This window comes from Balaenoptera ricei, chromosome 2 (assembly GCF_028023285.1).
Source record: "Balaenoptera ricei isolate mBalRic1 chromosome 2, mBalRic1.hap2, whole genome shotgun sequence".
NCBI classification, from domain to species: domain Eukaryota; kingdom Metazoa; phylum Chordata; class Mammalia; order Artiodactyla; family Balaenopteridae; genus Balaenoptera; species Balaenoptera ricei.
In genome coordinates, this window is record NC_082640.1 from 173,077,881 (window position 1) to 173,098,693 (window position 20,813).

The window sequence follows — 20,813 nt, forward strand, 5'->3', positions numbered from 1 at the left end:
TTGTTTTGGGTTTGTTATTGTAAGTCTTTTACTTCTCTTGTGTTTCCTGCCTAGAGAAGTTCCTTTAGCATTTGTTGTAGAGCTGGTTTTGTGGTGCTGAATTCTCTTAGCTTTTGCTTGTCTGTAAAGGTTTTAACTTCTCCGTCAAACCTGAATGAGATCCTTGCTGCGTAGTAATCTTGGTTGTAGGTTTTCCCCTTTTGTCACTTTAAATATACCCTGCCAGTCTGTTCTGGCTTGCAGAGTTTCTGCTGAAAGATCAGCTGTTAACCTTATGGGGATTCCCTTGTATGTTAATTATTGCTTTTCCCTTGCTGCTTTTAATTTTTCTTTTATTTAATTTTTGATAATTTGATTAATTTGTTTCTTGGCATGTTTCTCCTTGGATTTATCCTGTATGGGACTCACTGCACCTCTTGGACTTGATTGACTATTTCCTTTCCCACATTAGGGAAGTTTTCAACTATAATCTCTTTAAATATTTTCTCAGTCCCTTTCTTTTTCTCTTCTTCTTCTGGGACCCCTATAATTCGAATGTTGGTGCATTTAATGTTGTCCCAGAGGTCTCTGAGACTGTCCTCATTTCTTTTCATTCTTTTTTCTTTATTATGCTCTGCAGTAGTTATTTCCACTATTTTATCTTCCAGGTCACTTACCCATTCTTCTGCCTCAGTTATTCTGCTATTGATTCCTTCTAGAGAATTTTTAATTTCATTTATTGTGTTGTTCATCATTGTTTGTTTGCTCTTTAGTTCTTCTAGGTCCTTGTTAAATGTTTCTTGTATTTTCTCCATTCTATTTCCAAGATTTTGGATCATTTTTACTATCATTACTCTGATTTCTTTTTCAGGTAGACTGCCTATTTCCTCTTCAGTTGTTTGGTCTGGTGGGTTTTTACCTTGCTCCTTCATCTGCTGTATATTTCTCTGTCTTCTCATTTTGCTTAACTTACTGTGTTTGGGGTCTCCTTTTCGCAGGCTGCAGGTTCATAGTTCCCGTTGTTTTTGGTGTCTGCCCCCAATGGGTAAGGATGGTTCAGTGGCTTGTGTAGGCTTCCTGGTGAAGTGGACTGGTGCCTGTGTTCTGGTGGATGAGGCTGGATCTTGTCTTTCTGGTGGGCAGGGCTGTGTCTGGTGGTGTCTTCTGGGGTGTCTGTGAACTTACAGTTTTAGGCAGCCTCTCTGCTAATGGGTGGGGTTGTGTTCCTGTTTTGCTAGTTGTTTGGCATGGGGTGTCCAGCACTGTAGCTTGCTGGTCGTTGGGTGGAGCTGGGTCTTATTGTTGAGACAGAGATCTCTGGGAGAGCTCTTGCCAAATGATATTACACGGGGCCGGGAGGTCTCTGGTGGTCCAATGTCCTGAACTCAGCTCTCCCACCTCCTAGGCTCAGGTCTGACAGCCAGTCAGAGCACCAAGACCTTGTCAGTCATATGGCTATTTTGGACTCAGCCAAATATGGAGCAAAGCAACAGAATGGAGTGGATCAGTGACTCTCAATTTTTAGGGCATCAGAACCACTTGGAGGGCTTGTGAAAACACAGGCTGCTGGGCTCCACCTCAGAATTTCTGCTCCAGAATTTTTCATTCAGACTTTTCTGATTCTGACCTTTTGGCCTAGAGAAAAGTTTGACTGTTTCTGAGCTGCCTGGCTCTGGAGAACGTTGCTCTCTCCCCAGCTCTAGGAATGTTCTTCTGCCTTCCTCACTGGGGGCTGTGGGAGGATGAGCCAGGGCCCTATACTCCCAATTAGCCAGATGAGGAAACTGAAGTTGACAGCGACCAGAAAACTTGCCCCAGGTACACAGGTAGTAAGAAGCAGACTCAGGTGCCAAATCAAGTCCTCTACCAACAGGGCCACTGTCATGCTGCCTCTTCTTGCCTTGAAGATAATGAAGCAGAGTCTCCGGTCCAGGTGGTCTCAACAACACATTACTCTCTAAAGGCGAGTCCTTGGAACCAGCTCCTACTGTGGGAGCGGTGGGCAGAATATCAGAATCTTTTATTTTTAAGACGATGTAATAACATTAATTTTTTCCAATCATTTATTTTAGGTGGATGATTTCTACCCTGATTAAAGGGGAGATACATATACAGTACAGTGGTGTATGGTATACACCATATTTAGTCTTTTAATTTAAGAATAACACTTCAGATTATGCAAATTCAGTCTTTTCCAGACCCTAATGTTGGAAAACTGTAACAAGAAGTAAAAAATGCCCATTGTTTGAAAGTTAAGTATTACACTTCCAAATAACCTAAAGGACAAAGACCAAAATTCTAATGAAAACTAGTAACATTTTCGAAGTAAATTATAACAGAAGTATTTCATATCAAAACTTGTGGGATATAGCTGAGACAGCACTTAGGGAGAAATTTAAATCCAGATATTATCAAAATAAAGGCTACAACTTAATGAACCAGCATCTACTCTAAAAGGTTAGGAAAAGATCAGCAAAACTAAGTATATTTTTAAATGTTTTATAGCAGTATCTTATTTTAAAAAATTGTTTGTTTTTGCTGTTTTCTATGATTTTGTATATTGTTTCTATATCCAGGAAATTTGCTAAATTCTCTTTTTAATTCCAATAATTTCTCTGTATTTTCCTTTTACTTCTCTACATATACAATTATAACACCTGCAAATGAGTTGTTTCTTCCTTTCTATTCAAAAATCTCTCTCTATATATACATCTATTGAAAATATATACATATATACACACACATATATACATATATATATATACACACACATATATACATATATACATACATATATATATATATATATATATATATATATATATATATATATATATATATATATTTGGGCTCACTGCGCTGACAAACACTTCTAGTCTGTAGCTGAATATAATGGTGAAGAATATAATAATGAAAAATATAATGGTGAAAGTGGGCACCATTTTCTTCTTCCTCATTCTAAAGAAAAACTTTCAGTGTTTCAACATTAAACATGATGCTTCCTGATGACTTTCTATGCCCACAGATTGTGGGCCACACTGGGTCCATTGCCTGTCTTTGTATAGTCTACAAGCTAAGAATGGGTTTTGCATTTTTTTAATTGAAGTATAGTTGATTTACAATATTGTGTTAGTTTCAGGTATACAGCGTAGTGATTCAGTTATTATTTTTTTGCAGATTATATTCCATTATAGGTTATTATAAGATATTGAATATAATTCCCTGTGCTATACAGTAAATTCTTATTGTTTATTTTATGTAGAGTGGTTTGTGTTAATACTATACTCCTAATTTTTCCCCCACCCGCTTTGGTGACTGTAAGCTTCTTTTCTTCTTTTTTTTTAAATAAATAAATAAATTTATTTATTTATTTATTTATTTATGGCTGCATTGGGTCTTTGTTGCTGTGTGCGGGCTTTCTCTAGTTGCAGCGAGTGGGGGCTGCTCTTCGTTGTAGTGCAAGGCCTTCTCATCACGTTGGCTTCTCTTGCTGCGGAGCACAGGCTCTAGGTGCTCAGGCTTCAGTAGTTGTGGCACACGGGCTCAGCAGAAAACAGATAAGATTCTCTGATTTATGTCAGAGAATGTTATGCCTATGTTCTCTTCTAGAAGTTTTATGGTATCATGTCTTACACTTAGGTCGTTAAACCATTTTGAATTTATTTTTGTATATGTTGTCAGGGAATGTTCTAATTTTATTAATTTACATGTGGCTGTCCAGCTTTCCTAACATAACCTGTTGAAGAAATTATCTTTTCTCCATTGTATATTCTTGCCTTCTTTGTCGTAGATTAATTGACCGCAGGTGCATGAGTTTATTCCTGGGTTCTCTATTCGATTCCATTGATCTATATGTCTGTTTTTGTGTCAGTCGCATGCTGTTTTGTAGTACAGTACTGTACTGCAGCTTTGTAGTATAGTCTGAAGTCTGAAAAGATTATACCTCCAGCTTTGTTCTTTTTTTCTCAGAATTTCTTTGGTAATTCTGGGTCTTTTGTGGTTCCATATACATTTTAGGATTGTTTGTTCTAGTTCTGTGAAAAATGTCATAGCTTTTTTGATAGGGATTGCATTTAATCTGTAGACTGCTTTGGGTAGTATGGACATTTTTAACAATATTAATTTTTCCAATCCAGGAGCGTGGTATATTTTTCCATTTCTTTGAATCATCTTCAATTTCCTTTTTCAGTATTTTGTAGTTTTCAGTGCATAGGTCTTTCACCTCCTCTGTTAAGTTTATTCCTAGTTATTTTTTCTTTGATGTGATTTTAAATGGAATTTTAAAAAAAATTTTCTCTTTCTGATATTTCATTATTAGTATAAAGAAATGGAACAGATTTCTGTATATTAATGTTGTATCCTGCTACCATGATAAAGTCATTTATTAGTTCTAATAGTTTTTGTGTGAAGAGTTCAGGGTTCTCTATGTAGAGTATCATGTCATTTGCAAATAGTTACAGTTTTATCTCTTCCTTTATAATCTGGATACCTCTTATTTCTTTTTCTTGTCTGATTTCTGTGGCTAGGACTTCCAATACTATGTTGAATAGAAGTGGTGAGATTGGGCATCCTTGTCTTGATTTTGAATTTAGTGGGAAAGCATTTAGGTTTTCACTGTTGAGTATTATGTTGGCTGTAGGCTTGTCATAAGCAGCTTTTATTATGTTGAGATGTGTTCCCTCTATACCCACTTTGGTGAGAGTTTTTATCATGAATGGATACTGAATTTTTTTAAATGCTTTTTCTGCATCTATTGAGTTGATCACGTGGTTTTTGTCCTTTCTTTTGTTAACATAGTGCATCACAATGATTAATTTGAGTATGCTGAACTATCCTTGTGACCCTGGAATGAATCCAATTTGATCATGGTGTATGATCCTCTTAATGTATTGCTGATTCGGTTTGCTAATATTTTGTTGAGGATTTTTGCATCTGTATTCATCAAAGATTATTGACTGGTAATTTTTTTTCTGTAGTGTCTCTGTCTGGTTTTGGTATCTGGGTGATGGTTGCCCCACAGAATTAATTTGGGAATGTTCCCTCCTCTTCAATTTTTTGGAATAGTTTGAGGACAGGTATAAATTCTTTGTATGTTTGGTAGAATTCCCCAGTGAAGCCGTCTGGTCCTAGACTTTGGTTTGCAGGGAGGTTGTTTTTTTGTTTTTGTTTTTACTACAGATTCTATCTCACGTCTAGTGATTAGTATGTTCAAATTATGTGTTTCTTCTTGATTCAGTTATAGCAGTTATGCTTCTAGAAACTTGTCCATTTATTCTAGGTTGTCCAATTTGTTGGCATGTAACTGTTCATAGTATGCTCTTATGATTTTTTAGTATTTCTGTGGTATCAGTTGTTATTTCTCCTCTTTCATTTCTTATTTTGTTTACTTGGATCCTCTTTTCTTCTTGGTGAGTCTGCCTAGAGGTTTGTCAATTTTGTTCAACTTTTCAAAATATCAGCTCTTGGGTTTATTGATCTATTGTTTTTTTGATCTCTATTTATTTCCTCTCTGATCTTTATTATTTCCTTCCTTCTGCTGACTTTGGGTTTTGTTTGTTCTTTTTCCAATTCTTTTAGTTGGTAGGTTAGGTTGTTTGAGATTTTTCTTGTGTCTTGAATAAGGCCTGTATCACCATGAACTTCCCTCCTAGAACTGTTTTTGCTGCATCCATAGATTTTGTAAAGTTGTGTTTTCATTTTTGTTTGTCTCTAGGTATTTTATGATTTCTTCTTTGATTTCATCATTGATGCATTGGTTATTTAGTAGCATGTTGTTTAGTCTCCAAGTGGTTGTTCTTTTCCTGTTTTTCATTCTGTGGTTGATTTCTAGTTTCATACTGTTGTGGTCAGAAAAGATGCTTGAAATAATTTCTATTCTCTTAAATTTACTGAGGCTTGTTTTCTGACCTAATATGTGGTCCATCCTAGAGAACATTCCATGCACAACTAGAAAGCGTACTCTGTTTTTTTGGATGTAGTGTCCTGTAGATATTAATTAAGTCCAACTAATCTACTATGTCATTTAGAACCTCTGTTGCCTTATTAATTTTCTGTCTGGAAGATCTGTCCATTCATGTCAGTGGAGTGTTAAAGTCTCCTACTATTATTGTGTTGTCAATTTCTCCCTTTATGTCTGTATTTGTTTTATATATGTAGGTGCTCCTATATTGGGAGCATGTATGTTAACGAGTATAATATTCTCCTCTTGTATTGATTCCTTTATCCCTGTACAATGCCCTTCTTTATCTTTCTTTCTTTTTATTTATTTATTTATTTGGTTGCACAGGGTCTTAGTTGCAGCAGGCAGGCTCCTTAGTTGCAGCTTGCCTGGTCCTTGGTTGCAGCACGTGGGCTACTTAGTTGCAGCAGGTGGGCTCCTTAGTTGCGGCTTGCCGGCTCCTTAGTTGCAGCTCGACAGCTCCTTAGTTGTAGCTCGACAGCTCCTTAGTTGTGGCATGCAGCCTCCTTAGTTGTGGCATGTGAACTCTTAGTTGTGGCATGCATGTGGGATCTAGTTCCCTGACCAGGGATCGAACCCGGGCCCCCTGCATTGGAAGGTGAAGTCTTAACCACTCGACTGCCAGGGAAGCCCCCCTATTATGTGTTTTTGATTTGTGGTTACCACAGAGTTCTAGTATGTTTACTCATAACTATATCAACTTGCTTTAAACTGACAGTCATTCAAGTTCAAACACATTCTACAAGATCTACATTTTATGTTCCCCTCCCCCACATTTTGTAATTTTGATGTTCTATTTTACATCTTCATGCTTATTCTTTTACCGTTTATTGTAATCATAATCACTTATACAATTTTTTTTTTACTGTTTTTTCATCTACATCTGGCTAATTTAAGTGACCTTTAATCCTTACTATATATTGCCTTTCCTATTGTGATTTTTCCCTTTCCTATAGATTCTTGCTTCTCTTCTATTTAGAGACAATCCTTCAATATTTCTTTCAGGGTAGGTGTAGTATTGCTGAAATCTTCTAATTTTTGCTTGTCTGAGAAATTCTTTATCCCTCCTTCTATACTAAATGACAATCTTGCTGGGTAGAGTATCCTAGGTTGCAGGTTTTTCTCTTTCAGGACTTTCAATATATCATGTCATTCCATTCTGGCCTGCAAAGTTTCTGCAGAGAAATCAGCTGTTATCTTTATGGAAGTTCCCTTGTAACGGACTCTTTGTTTTTCTCTTGCTGTATTTAGAACCCTCTCTTTAACTTTTACCATTTCAATTATGATATGTCTAGATGTGGGTCTGTTTGGGTTCATCTTGTTTGGGACCCTCTGTGCTTCCTGTACCTGTATATCTGTTTCCTTCTTTAGGTTTGGGAAGTTTTCAGCTATAATTTCTTCAAATACATTTTCGATCCCCTTCTCTCCCGTTTCTCCTTCTGGAATTCCTATTATGCATAGGTTGGCACATTTTATATTATCCCATAGGTCTCATATATTGCTTTTTTTTTTCATTTGTCTTTCTGTCTGCTGTTCTGATTGGGTGATGTCCATTATTCTATCTTTCAGATCACTTATTCATTCTTCTGTGTCATTTAGTTGGCTATTCGTTGCTTCTAAATTGGTTTTTACCTCAGCAATTATCTATTGTTTTTTTTGAATTGTCTATTTTTGACTGGTTCATCTTTACGGTTTCTAGTTCCTTGTTACAGCGATCTGCTTTCCTATCAATAATCCTTCTTAATTCAGTTAGCATTTTTATTATCACCTTTTTGAACTTGGGGTCTGGTAGACTGGTGAGCTCTCTTTCATTATTTGTTCTTTCAGGGAATTGCTCTTGTTCTTTCAATTGGGAGTAGTTCCTCTGCCTTTTCATTTTACTTAACTTTCTCTGTCTCTATGAATTTAGGAGAGACTGTTATTGACTACAGTCTTATAGGGATGTTTTTATGTGGGAGTGTCCCTGTGCAGACTATGTGTGTCCAATGCCTTTGGTGCAAGGGCTGGTTTTGGTGTGAATGCCAGCCACATCTTTCCTCAGGGTATGCTGGCCATTATCCTCTTGATCGGGAGGGGTTGGTGGTGGTGGGGAGGGGGGTGGCAGTTGGTGTTGGAGGATCTAAAGCCTGTTCAGGGCGTAAGGCAGGACTCCCTCTCTGCTCCATGGCTATTGCCACCCTGTCAGGGACAGGGTCTGCTCCTCAGTTGTTGGAGTAGAAGCCCTGAGGGTCGGGCTTGACCAGGCTCTGTTGCCCTTGAGTGTGTGCCCTGCCCCAAAGGAAGTGAGTGCTGAAGCAAATGAGGCCTGTGCACTCACAGAGGACCTACATGCCACCTGTGTAGGCATCTGCAGCTCCACTTAGAAGCAGGCCGAGGTTGCATCCCTTCCTCTGTTGTGTTTGTCCCAGATCTAGCACAAGGCTGTAGTGTGGAGTAGGCTGGGGCTGGGGGTCAGGGTACTGTGGCTGCAGGAATTGAGGCTGCACTGCTGCCAGAGACCTGGGCTGTCTCTCTGGCAGTCTTCTCCCAGGACTTGTCTGCCCCAGATCTAACGCTAATCTGCAGTGTGCAGTGAGTAGGAACAGGGCACTCTCACTGGGAGACCAACTGCTGCATGCTCCTGTGTGTGCTGACAAGGGTCACCGCCACCCCAGGCCCACGGTCTGTCTCTGCGTCTTTTCCCAGGGCCTGGTTGGCCCAGATCTCATGTCAGGCTGTGGTATGGAGTGAGCGGGGCCAGGGTGTTTCCCCCATTCAGACTGGGGAGTATGGTGAGGTGGCAGCCACCAGTGCAGGGCTCTCTCCACCCTGACTATTGGCAAGTCAGCATGTGCACGCTCCTTGCAAGTAGAGTCTAGGCTGCTCTAGCCCTTCTGTCTGTCCCAGTGGTTCTCCCAGAAGGTAAGGGAGCTTGTCTCCTCTGCGTAGGATCCTAGGACTGGGATGCCCAGATTGTAGCTCAAGCTGCTTGCTCTCCAGGGCAAGGGTCCTTCCATGCAGACCTTCTCCTTTCAGATCCTTCCCAGGGGTGCAGGTCCTGACCTGATATCTTTTTTTTCCATCCTACCCAGTTATATGAAAATATTTCTTGCAGCTTTGGTTGTATAGGAGTTCTTCTGTCAGTTTCCAGTTAGTTTTCCATGAGAATTACTCCACATGTAGATGTATTTTTGACGTGTTTGTGGGGGGAGGTGAGCTCCATGTCTTCCTACTCTGCCATCTTGATCCCCCTCCTTGCTTTTACATTTTTAAACGGTTGAAAAAATTTTTCAAAGAATAACATTTTGAGACATGAGAAAATTATATGAAATTCAAATTTCAGTGTCCACAGATCAATTTTTATGGGAACACAGCCACACCGGTTTGTTTTCATATTGTCTATGGCTGCTTTCATACTACAGAGGTGGACTTGAGTGCCTGCAAAACAGATAGTAGATGGTATGTGACACAGATCACCTTGCACTATTTTGGTGCACTACAAATTGCAGTGACACAATTATAACCTGATAGAATCTCGAGTCCTATGTGTATTGTCACATCATGGCATTTTATTATTTTTTATTTCCAGCAGATACCCATCATGTCAAAACAAGAGAAAAGTGAACTTCGAATGTTGCGTTTTTAAGGCACAGTTGAGTGTGGATTACACCGCTATTGAATTAGATGGTAATGCATTATGTTTATTATGCAATGACAGAATACAAAGATACATTAACATTACCAGACTAAGCACTCATCACAATATTTTCAACTCATAGGAAAGCAATGGTCAGAAAAATCAGAAATTTAAAATTACAGCAGAATGAGGTTTTACTTACAAAAGTAAGTTTTCGAGTGGCTCATTTGTTAGACAAGCAAAGAAAGCTATCTATTCGTAATGGATTAACTAAATAATTTTACATTGCAGTAGCTGAAGAAATGTGTCCAGAAAAAATAAATTTAAGACAATTAGCCTTTTGGCAAGAACAGTTGCTTAAAGAGTTGAGTGTGTTGGGAACAACCTCAACAGTTAATTAAAAACAAGGCAAATACTTTTGAGTGGTTTTCCTTGAGTCTTGATAAGTCAACAGATGTTACTAATACTACTCAGTTGTTTATTTGAGGAGCCAATGGCAAGTTTGAAGTGATAAAGAATTAGCTTCTACAAATAGTTTGCATGAAACAACTACAGGCTAGAGTATTTTCAAAGACATTAGTGAGAAAACAGTAATCCAATACAATGTAAAGTAGAATCACATTGGGGTATAAAAATATGTATGGGGAAAAATGGCTTAGACAAATTTACAAATTTACTTGAAAATGTAAGTTGTTTAAAGCCTATGAGTATTCACTGTATTATTCTTTTGCAAGTATTTTGCGCGCACACACCCACACACACTTGAATCATGTGTTTTAGAACCAATAGTGTTAAAGGTGAACTTCATTTTCTCCAGTGGATTTACCCATTACTGGTTCTGAGTTTTTATCAGGAACAGTAGCTAAAAATCTTGACTTGCCCTACTACACAGCAGGTTAATGGCTTAGCAATGGTAAAGTTTTATTATGATATTTTGCTCTGAGCCAAGACTGAAATCTTTCCAAATCAAAATTGCCCTCAACTACCATTATTATTATTATTATTATTATTATTTTGGCTGTGCTGCGTGGCATGCGGGATCTTAGTTCCCTGACCAGGGATCAAACCTGTGCCCCCTGCATCAGGAGCACAGAGTCTTAACCACTGGATTGCCAGGGAACTCCCTCAACTACCATTATTAAACACTGAAGAGCTTTAGAAATTAGCTTTTGCTGCAGATTTGATACTGTTTCTTAATAAATTGAACCTAAAATTATAAGGCAAAAGCAGAACTAATTTGAAACTGTTGGAAGGAACGAAGGGAGAAAGGGAGGAAGGGAGAAAAGAAAAGAAACAACAGGCCCAAAATGGAGTCACTTGTGCTAAGCCTCACATCAACAAACCAAAACTTAATAACTAACCTAACTGCAGTTTCAGCTTCTCCCAGGAGTGGAATTTTAAACCAATCATTCTGAAATTTCCGATCCACAATAATGAGGTAATCTGCATGACAGATTGATGGACCACCTCCCCTACCCTTCCCTCAAAGGAAGGTGACCTTGCCTGAAATAATCCTTTCTTTTGTTTTTGACTTTCTTGTTCCACTCCTTTTCTGCCTTTAAAAACCTCTCATTTTGTACAGCTCCTCAGAGCACTTTTCTGCTTTCTAGATGGGATGCTGCCCAATTCATGAATCATTTAATAAAGCCATTTAGGTCTTCAAATTAACTCAGCTGAATTCTGTTTTGTAAACAACACTGTGGTAAAGTTATTGGAACTATTAATGTTGTTTGAATAATAACATCAAGCTGCTTTATATACTTCCTGTGCTATCAAAACTTGAAACAAGAAGCAAGATCTCCATCCCCACATAAATTTGCAGGGGATATTTTTTCATAGCTTAATCTATAGTTCTAGCATGGTGTTTTGGACTACTCCCCTTGGGCAAGCCCTGGTCTTGACTTCTGCCCCTATGCCCCAGTAGAAAGCCATAAAGAGCCCAAGTTTAATCAATGGAAGAAAAATGCCCTCAGTGCAAAAGTGGCTTTGGCCCACAACTGCTCCTAAATTCCCATTTTTTTTCGCAATGTGTCTGATAGTTCCTTTAAACTGTTCAAAGAACAGTTTAAAGGTGATTTACATTTTAACCAGCATTTTTAGTTGTTTTCAATGGAAGAGTTCTTTCTGAATAACTTGCCTACCAGTAATAGAAACAGAAGTCTGAGCAATTGTAAGCAGATAGAGTAGGGAGCCTCCAGAGAAAGAGAACCAGGCATGGCTTTCTTGACAGAAGTCATTTTTTGGCCTAGGTCATTTTGTGATCTAAGCCTGGCCACACCGCTTGTCCTTGTACAGGTCTCAGTAATTAATAACCTTAAGGAAACAAAAGGATGCAGAATCAAATGATTGTTATCAATAGCAAAGATAATAAATCAATTGTAAAATCTCCCAGTTCTGTTTCAGTGGTAAAGATTAGCCAGAAGTACTCAACTACCAGATCAACTGGAACCTAATGGATGATGATTTTGACCTTTTCTGACCCTTGTGATTTCAATCAACTAAAGCTTGGACTGTTGACTTTTGCCCTAATTCTATGCTGAATTCTCTTCTGCCCAAGCCCCTTCATGAATATATGACCTTAGCTTAAAACCTCCCCAATTTTGCTATTGGGGAGACACTGGTTTGGGAAAGATCCCTGGTGTTCTCCTTACTTGCTTCAAGTAATATAAATCCTTCTCCCAATCTTTGGCTTGATTGTGTCTTTTGGTTCGACACCCACCAAGAGGTGAACCCAGTTTACAGGTAACACAATTACTTTTTAAAGGACCAGTTGTCCTTTTTTCATAGTTATGCAGCAGCTAATGACAACAGTCCTCCTAAAATGCAAGAAACTAAACAATAGTTCCTAGCAAACCATGTGGGTGAAGTGTAGCCCCACAGCGAGTTCCTACGTGAACCCAGAGCTATAGCATCTCCCACCTACATAAAACTAAGTAACACAGAGATAGTAAATGGCATGATTGACTAACATACCATTTAAAATATCAGTAGTTATCTGGAAAGAATTAGGTTGCATCCCCACCTCACTTCTTATACTAAAGTAAACTTTACACAGATTAGGAGTTAAACATAAAAAATAAACCCACTAATGTACTAGAAGAATATACTGGAAAACTTTTTAACTTTAGGGAGGATTTCTCTATGCTAGAAAACTCAGAAGTCATAAAAGAAAATGCTGATAAATTCAGCTGCATAAAACAAAATAACAACAAAAACTTCTTCATAGCAAAAAACCTAAACATAGTAAAAAAGCAAGTAACAAAGACATCGAAGTGGAAAAAATATCTCAACTCACATCACTGACCAGTAGTTCCCAAACTTTAGTGTACATCACAGCTACCTGGAAAACCCCAAATTGGTGGATTTCTGATACAAGGTCCTGTATAACGCACGATAATCTGCATTTCTTACAAGTTCCCCTGTAATGCTGATGCTGCTGGTCCAGGAATCACACTTTAAAAACCACTGTCATAGACAAAAGGCTAATTGCTGCTTTCACATGTAGACAGGTATTAGATCCTATATTAAAATAATTAGAAAAAGACCAGTGTACTAATGGAAAATACACAAAGAGCTTGAACAGACAGGTCAAAGAAAAGAAAATACAAATGTCCTCCAAACGTATGAAAACATACTCAAGACCCCTCAGTATGAGAGAAAAGCATGTTTTCAAAACATAACAAGATATCATTTTTCACCTTTTGGGATAATAATTAGTGCTGGCAAGGGTGTGGGAAAACAGGCACTGTCACACATTGCTGTAAGGTATGTAAATTGTTATTGCCTCTGTGTAAGGCATTATCTATCAAAATTTTAAATGCATATGTCTTTTGAACACTGCTAAGAATTTACCATAGAAATATTCATATTTACACGTGTACGAAATGGCAAAGGTATAAAGACATTCGCTGCAAGCAGTGTATTTAGAAGCACAAAACTGGAAGAACCTAAACTCCCATCAATGATAGATTAATTGAATAAGTTACAATACACAGTGGAATATTATATAGCTGTTAAAAAGGTAATTCTGTACATTTTGATATGGAACAAACTCCAACTTAGGTTTTTAAGAGAAAAACCCAAATCTTATAAATAGTTGTTAATTCTATTAATTTTAAGCACCTATTATGTTCATTTGTTATACCATAAGCAGATAAAATTTAAAACTAAGGGTTTCTTTTTAAGTTTTTCTTATGCTTCTCTAAGGACAAATTCAAATTCCAGCCTATGCAATTACTTTATGAATTGCTTACCTGACTGAACGATCATCACTTCCAGTCACGGCCAAAGGTTTAGTAGGATGGACGGCAAGTGCCCAAAGTTCACCTTCACAATGCCCTTGCATAATTAGGAAAGGTTTGTTTCTTTCATGCACCACAATTTCAAAAATTTCGCTGTCCTGTGTTCCAACTAGAATGTGGTCACCTCGCCAACAAACACTCCTTACAGACAAACCTAGTCAAATTGAATTGTATTTAAGATCAGTACTGTAATAACAGAATGCCAATCTGCCTAAACCACTGTTATTTTTTATACCTTAGATATAAGATAAAAGGAATCTGAAAGTCTTGGATCCACACATTTTCTTCATTTATCTGTACTGTTTTCTATGTGGACTATTTCTATTTTTATATACCTAATTTCTACCCATTCTTCAGGGCATACACTCTTCTTCCTTATTGGACAACATCAGTCATAGTCTGATCACTTCTTCAGCCAAAGGCTTATAACAATAGTGTGCATCATCCACAGAGAAATTATTCACAATTCAAGAACTGTATTATTTTTCTCTTATAATAATCTGACTTTTCTCGTGTTTATATTTCATTTATTCAATGTGCTCATAAAATCATTAAGAAGAGAGACTTCTACTTTTTTTTATATACAATTCCTTTTGTAACCTCAGGAAAGCTAGTGTTTTTCTCAGTTTTCTCATCTATATAGTATGGTCAACATTAAGCTGCTGTGTAACTTACAATGTAAGAATCAAATAAGAAAAAGTGTCAAATTATTTTGTAAATTTTAAAGTACAATAATGCTCAGCAAAACTAATGAAAACAGTATAACAGTTAACACTTACTGGATGATAGTTATGTGCCAGACACTCTTCTAAATATTTTACATATATTAGCTCATTTAATTCTATGAAATAGTTACTCTTATTCTCATTTTACAGATGAGGTATGCAGCTCAAGGTCACACATCTAATAAGTGACTGAAATATGGCTTAAACATAGACTTGTGTAACTTCCAATCCTACTCTTATAATACCACACTAGTGGATAATACGTTTAATTTTATAGTAAAAGATTCTGTTTTATTACATCAATTTTTAAAACCCCCCCCAAAGGAAAAATTATATCCTGATTGCTGACAAATCTGGATGAAGGAAAAACACATATACATGAATTTAAATAATCCTAAACAAAAGTTCCCCTAGCTCTCAACACACTATTTTCAACAGTTTATTTGCTAAACAGTTACATTTAGCGTTCTAATAGTAATATATCTTCAAAATTTAAGGTTACCAAAGTAAGTACCTATCAAATCTCTCTGTGGGTCCCATTAAAACAGGCATTAGACATGAAAAGAATCTCTGTCGCAACAGTAAACCTAGATGGTCTTCAGGCAAAATTTCCCCTCTTCAGCAGAAGGATTTTAATTAAAATGTATACAGTATGAAGGAGCAAATATAAGTCTCATTTATTTTACAAAACATACTTTTAAGTTTAGTGAAAGAAACCAACAACCCTTGGTACATTTAGAATTTGGCTAGTAATGAGATATTTGTTCTGTTATTACCTTTGTACCCCTGGTCTGTCTCCCTGAGGTCAATCACAGTTATTGGTTTAAAAGTTAAATCCCAAAGACGAATACAGCCATCTCTGCCACCAGTAGCAAAGCCTTCTTCACAAGCATTCATGCTAAAAATTCCTGCCTAGAAGAGGGAATAAAATAATTTAACAATATATACTTTTTAAGAAAATACACTATATATGATGGTAGAAATCCACTTAAAATTTTTTTGATATGGCATAGGAATAATCAAATACATCAGAAAACACAAATGATAATCTAGAAACAAATCTATGCATATATAGGAACTCAGTATATGACCAAGGTGGTATTTAATGATATGGGCATAACATAAAAGAAAATTCAGTCAAACCTTATACCATATATAGAAATGAATTACACAAAAACAAAAACATAAAGACCAAATTCTAAATGTAAAAAATGAAACAAATATATTAGAAGAGTCAGAACACTTACGTAACTTTGGGCTGTGAGAGAACTTTTTAAGCATGGCAGGTTACCCACCAAGGCATAAAGGAAAAATTTTCAATTTTTCATATGAGAAAAGATACCGTAAGTTAAAAAAAAACAGACTGGGGAAATATTTGCAATGTGTATGACTGTTTAAAGGTTAATATCCCTAATATACAAACGAATAAAGGAAAGAAAATCCAACAACAACAGTAACAAAAAAAGAGTACAGGATAAGAAAAGCCAATTAATAGAAAAGGAAATTCAAGTACAGTTGACCCTTGAACAATGCAGGTGTTAGGGGTGCCGACCTTTGTGTAGTCGAAAATTCTAGTAAAACTTAGAATTGGACCTCCACATCCAAAGTTCTCCATATCTGCAAGTTCTGCGGTATCCATGGATTCAACCAACCACAAATTGTGTAGTACTGCAGTATTTGCTATTGAAAATAATTTGCATACAAGTGGACCCTTGTAGTTCAAACCCATGTTGTTCAAGGGTCAACTCTAGTCAATAAATACATGAAATTTCACAAATAGACAGGAAAGAAAACTAAAACAAATAGTTATTATTTTTCACCCAGAAGACAAGCAAAAATTTACAATAGTGGACACAACCTGTGCTGATGAGTATGAGGAAGAAACTGGTATTTTTATATATTGATGGTGAAAATGTGAATTGCCACAACCTTTGTTAGAGTCTGCTATTTCTGGTCTTTAGGCATTTTGCTTAAAGCAAGTCCTGCTCTAAGTGGTTCTTTAATATACTTAATATGTAATATATATTTAATAGTGATTCATATTAATATATGTAATCGCTTTTCTACTTGAGATTGTCCTGCTACCAATATGGCAGCTCTGTGCTTTCCTTCACTATGTGAGGGACTCAACTGCTAAAAAAGCCCAAATCAAAAAACACTAAAAGATTTTTGTTTGTTTGTTTGTTTTTTAAACTATTTTTGGCCATACCACATGGCATGTGGGATCTTAGTTCCCCGACCAGGGATCGAACCTGGGACAGCCAGGGAAGTCCCTAAAAATACTAAAAGCCTTCAACAACAGCTTTTTTTTTTTCCTGATAACTTATTTATATGAAAATCTCATGAAGTACAAAAATTAAATTCCTTTGCCACTCACTTAATGAATCAATGATATTAAAATTAAAAAGTTAATTTTATCCTAGAGCTATCCCCAAATTTCCCACTGGTAAATTGGCTAAAAAAGCACTAGTTTTATTCTAATGTGGTTAATCTAGGATACTTTCAGGTTAAACTTAACAAGCTTTTTTTCAACAATGAAAAAGACACCATACTAAAGCAATGGTTTGAACAAAATAATAATTATACTAATTTAATTGCATAATGTTTCTTCATTGAAATCTTGAAAACAAACAGACAAATTAATTCAATTGTAATAGTAGTTTTCAAGTTACTGAATTGAACAGAAAGTCTGCTATATTATGGAACCTTTTGTTCTAAGACAAGAAGGTAAGTAATTAATACCTAAAAGTATTTAAAATATTTAAATATACTTACAGTATGAGCTCCTTGTATTGTTCGTATAAGATTAATTCCTTTCCAAACATATATATCCCCATTGAGTGCACCAGAATATGTTAATTCATCCCTTGCACAGGCCAGGCACAATATCGTCTGAAGGTCACCAGTCTTACCAAAGACCCCTCGTTTTGGGGTCAGAGCATTTCCACATAAACTCCAGAACTAAAAAGTACATAGTATAATCGAATTACCAAAGAATGCTCATAATATAACCAAAAACATTTCCAATACTTTGATGCTATATTAGAGCAGCAGACTAGAAATTACCTAAGAAACTCCCTTATGATACAATAGCGTTCAATGGTCGCATCCTCATCCTAGTGTTGTCATTAGCTATGTTACAGCAGATAAATCACTGTTTCAATCCTTACTGTAAGAATAAGGGGGGGTTGAACTAAACTATTTTAAAAATATGCTGTTTCCCTTAGGTTTCTGAAAAAAAAAACTACATAATCTTTTAGACAGATTAAAAAGTTGGGAAGGGTTAGCAATGAAAATGAAACTAATATTCATTTCTTCAGTCACACTGGCAGTCACATTTCAAATGCTCAAGAGCCACATCTATCTAGTGGTTACTCTATGGGACAGCACTGATCTGGATTCTAGAACAATGGTTCTTAACTCCTGCTGAGCATAAAAATCATTTGGATACCTGGGCTTCACTCTCCAGAGATTCTGTCTCAATTTATTTCAGTGGGGGTTCAGGTATACTGTGTCATTAACTTCCCCCAGATGATTTTAATATGCAGCCAAAGTTGAGAATCACTGATTTAGAAGAAAAAAATAGACTGAAATTGGGACTTACTGAAAGGAAGAGAACCAGCTATACCTATGCACAGAAATCACAGAGATTTTTAAATTTAAAAATCATACATTGATTAAAGCATTCATGAGCTATTTGAATGGGTAAGTGATCATTTTTAGTTCTTTGAGGCTTCAGATTTTAAACTTAGATCTTTAGAGGTCTTAGAATAAGATCTTGAAGATCAGGTAAGATCTTTTAAGTACATAATATTAATAAATTATATTATTTTAAGTGGTAATTTACTTATTATAAAGTTGAACTTATTCTCTGGGCCTAATTTCTTTATGCAGAACTATTTAATGTGTATACTCCTGCCCTGTCCCATATTCATTTCTTTCTTTCTGCAAACATTAAATTTACCTGAATCCACATAAAAGAACAAAAACCCTCATCATGAAGATTTATGTTTGACTTCCCTATCTTCTTCCAAAAATGAACAAATCATTCCAAATGTGTATCTCTCTTATTTTTAAGCTTTACGAGTAAAGGAATTGCTCAGCTTCAAAAATATTAGAGAGCAACATACTAATCTTTTTTTCATCTACCTCTTTCTCTGTCTCTCTCCCCCTCTCTCTCTGTCTCTCTCTCACTCTGTCTCTCTCTCTATATACATATATATATACCCATGCACGTATATATACACACACACAAATATGTGTGTGTGTATGTGTGTGTGTATGTGTATATACATATATATATATATATATATATATATATATATATATATATATATCCTAAATTGTAGTATGATATGTGCTTAGTGGCAGAGAATAAGTAATCATGACTATTATAAAGCAAGACCCTTCTAGTACCTTGATATGTTTTACACCACAGCTGACCAGTTTATTTGGCTGGTACAAATCCCAAGAAATATCAAATATCTGTAAACAAATCAGATTCATGATTAAAATACTTATTTTCAGAATCATTTAAGAATCCTGTCCAAAAGCCCAAATAGCCCCAAACCCTACATATCATAAAACAATATTCCTCAATAAATAATAATCAGAATCCTACACTTCAAGATCCTATGAGAAATAAAGTATGTAAATGATAAGGAATAAAAACTATTTCTTAGTTTCTATGAACCATATGAAGCAACTAGTGGAGTGAAAATTAACACCTCTTTCTAATTAAAAAAAAAAATTTGGTCTATAAATAACCAGAATGATTCAACAGAAGCAGGGAATGAGGCAGGTAAGTGCATAATTTCTAAAGAGGAAAGATAATGAATAGAACATACACAACACTTATACAGCCAGAAATAGAGAACATTTTTGTAGCTTTCTATCACACAGAATTACTTACATAAAAGATCCAAACATTTATTTCACAGTAAAAACTCTGTTTCTAGTCTTCAGGTTTTTTTAATTGTTTATGGGTCAAACAAAACTAACTTACATTTTGGAGATCCCCAGGCTTCATTTTTTTCTAAGATTCCATAAATTATAAATACACGAACAATTTTTGTTACAAAATCAAACAAGAAAAAACCCAGCTGAAATAAAATATGCATCAGAAATATATACTTTAATAATAAATGAAAGAAAAATTAATATTTGAAAAATAATCTCATAACAGATAAAAAACAATTCTGCTATCTGGTAGTCTTTACCATGTTTCTTTGACATCTGCCTGCATAATCACCTAATATGCCTACTACCTCTAAAAATTTACCAAGTGGTAGTCTTTAGTGATAATGAAGAAAGAATACATCTTATAAATTAATGTTTCACAACTCACCATAATACAGATTAAATGAAAAACATACTGATGCACCTTTAAAATACTAACCACAAAAATACTTTTCAAAAATTCCAATGACAGTACCATTTTTCACAGTAATCAGTCTACTTACTAAGTCCAAAGTACTAATGTGTGAAATGCTTTGATCTAAGTAAGTCAGAATACACAACTGTCTAATAAAGTGTACCTAACACTTTAATAATTATCTAAATTGTGTTTGCGTATAACAGGCCCCTCTGAGAATCTGCTGAAAACCAAGTTTATTTTCCAAAATGCAAATACATTAAAAATTTTTATACAACTCTTACAGATTCATAGATTTTCCCCAAATAGAATCAACGACTATAGCTCCTGTGCTGGTTCAGGTTAGGTGATTATGCAGACAGGTGTCAAAGAAACATGGTAAAGACTACCAGATAGCAGAATACAGCAGATACACCAAAAAATCAGACATTTTAAAGAGTTTAAGACAAAGTATTCGTTATATTAATTTCATACAACTTGGAATAAGGAATGTATTTTTAACAAGTTTCCAAAGTGAAAAATGTTAGGTCTCTAACATAATTTCAAATTCATACGTGCAACAGTATTCACCTTAACTATGATGCATATGTAATAAATCAGTGATAAATCAAACTGAATAATAAATAGAGCCTAGGCATGAACCATTCAATTTTTAAATTTAGATTTGAATAACTTAAAACTCATCATTTTTGCCAAAGCAAACACTGGGTTAAAGGTTTTATGCTAAAACTATACATATCAAGTCATGTTTTTGAGTACTACAATACATATATGCATTCTAAAATTTTATGAGTATTTATAACTGCTTTTAAAAATTTTAATTACACATGAGCAATTGGCAATAACAAAACACAGAAAC

At 35.8% G+C, this 20,813-nt stretch overlaps 1 protein-coding gene across 7 annotated transcripts in view; it reads right to left on the reverse strand.

Moving 5' to 3' along the window:
- Positions 1–20,813, reverse strand: part of EML5 (EMAP like 5) — a 168,314-nt gene that overhangs the window by 107,160 nt on the left and 40,341 nt on the right. For all 7 annotated transcript variants that reach the window (XR_009500978.1, XM_059914794.1, XM_059914793.1 and 4 more), the window contains exons 4-7: positions 18,997–19,065; positions 17,356–17,541; positions 15,357–15,492; positions 13,808–14,009 (exon numbers count right to left, since the gene is read on the reverse strand). Coding sequence is in view for 6 of the 7 variants with exons in the window: in XM_059914794.1 (XP_059770777.1) it covers positions 13,808–14,009; positions 15,357–15,492; positions 17,356–17,541; positions 18,997–19,065 (593 nt within the window). In the remaining variant the exon portion in view is untranslated. The remainder of the gene's footprint in view (positions 1–13,807; positions 14,010–15,356; positions 15,493–17,355; positions 17,542–18,996; positions 19,066–20,813) is intronic.